Source organism: Austrofundulus limnaeus, unplaced genomic scaffold (assembly GCF_001266775.1).
Source record: "Austrofundulus limnaeus strain Quisiro unplaced genomic scaffold, Austrofundulus_limnaeus-1.0 Scaffold101, whole genome shotgun sequence".
Taxonomy (NCBI): domain Eukaryota; kingdom Metazoa; phylum Chordata; class Actinopteri; order Cyprinodontiformes; family Rivulidae; genus Austrofundulus; species Austrofundulus limnaeus.
In genome coordinates this window covers 41,806-42,315 of record NW_013952503.1, presented here as the reverse complement: position 1 = coordinate 42,315, position 510 = coordinate 41,806, and the positions used below count along the sequence as shown (strand labels likewise).

The following is a 510-nucleotide window of genomic DNA, read 5'->3' as shown; positions in this document are numbered from 1 at the left end:
YAGGTCTTTTATTTGTGGTTGTAGAACAATTAATCACATTCACAAATATTTCAGAAAGATAAAATGAAACCTACCATGAACAGAGATCAAAGAGGCATGTGAAGCTTCATATTTCTGAGTCCTGTTGTTAAAGGCCTGACAGCTGTAGTTTCCACTCTGATTTATTTTAACATTAATCAGTTTAAGCTCTGGTCCAGTATCAGGCAGWGGACTATTATTCATAAACCAGTGAAATGTGGCAACTGGTCTGGAGTCAGTGGAGCAAGACAGAAGGATGTCTGAACCTTCTTCAAATTTTTCCTGAGGTGGTGATATTTTCAGTTCAACCTTTTCTGGACCATCTGTAATGTGTGYCATGTTTAGAAATAAAATTAACAYAAAGCAATAAATCTTGKAGCATTCTCAGGWTGAAACAYTATTTGAACAGCAGCATGGTTAAMKAGCTTAAAYTATAGATRTATTTAGTGAAATACTGAGATAACTATGTTGAACAAAAACTCACAGCTGATG

At 35.3% G+C, this 510-nt stretch overlaps 1 protein-coding gene across 1 annotated transcript in view; it reads right to left on the bottom strand.

Moving 5' to 3' along the window:
* Positions 1-322: 322 nt before the first annotated feature.
* The window catches only part of LOC106521017 (carcinoembryonic antigen-related cell adhesion molecule 1), a gene marked incomplete at its 5' end in the record, with an annotated part of 6,090 nt that continues 5,902 nt past the window's right edge, over positions 323-510 (bottom strand). Inside the window, one exon of the mRNA XM_014013397.1 lies at positions 323-341. Coding sequence (XP_013868851.1) covers positions 323-341 — 19 coding nt within the window. The remainder of the gene's footprint in view (positions 342-510) is intronic.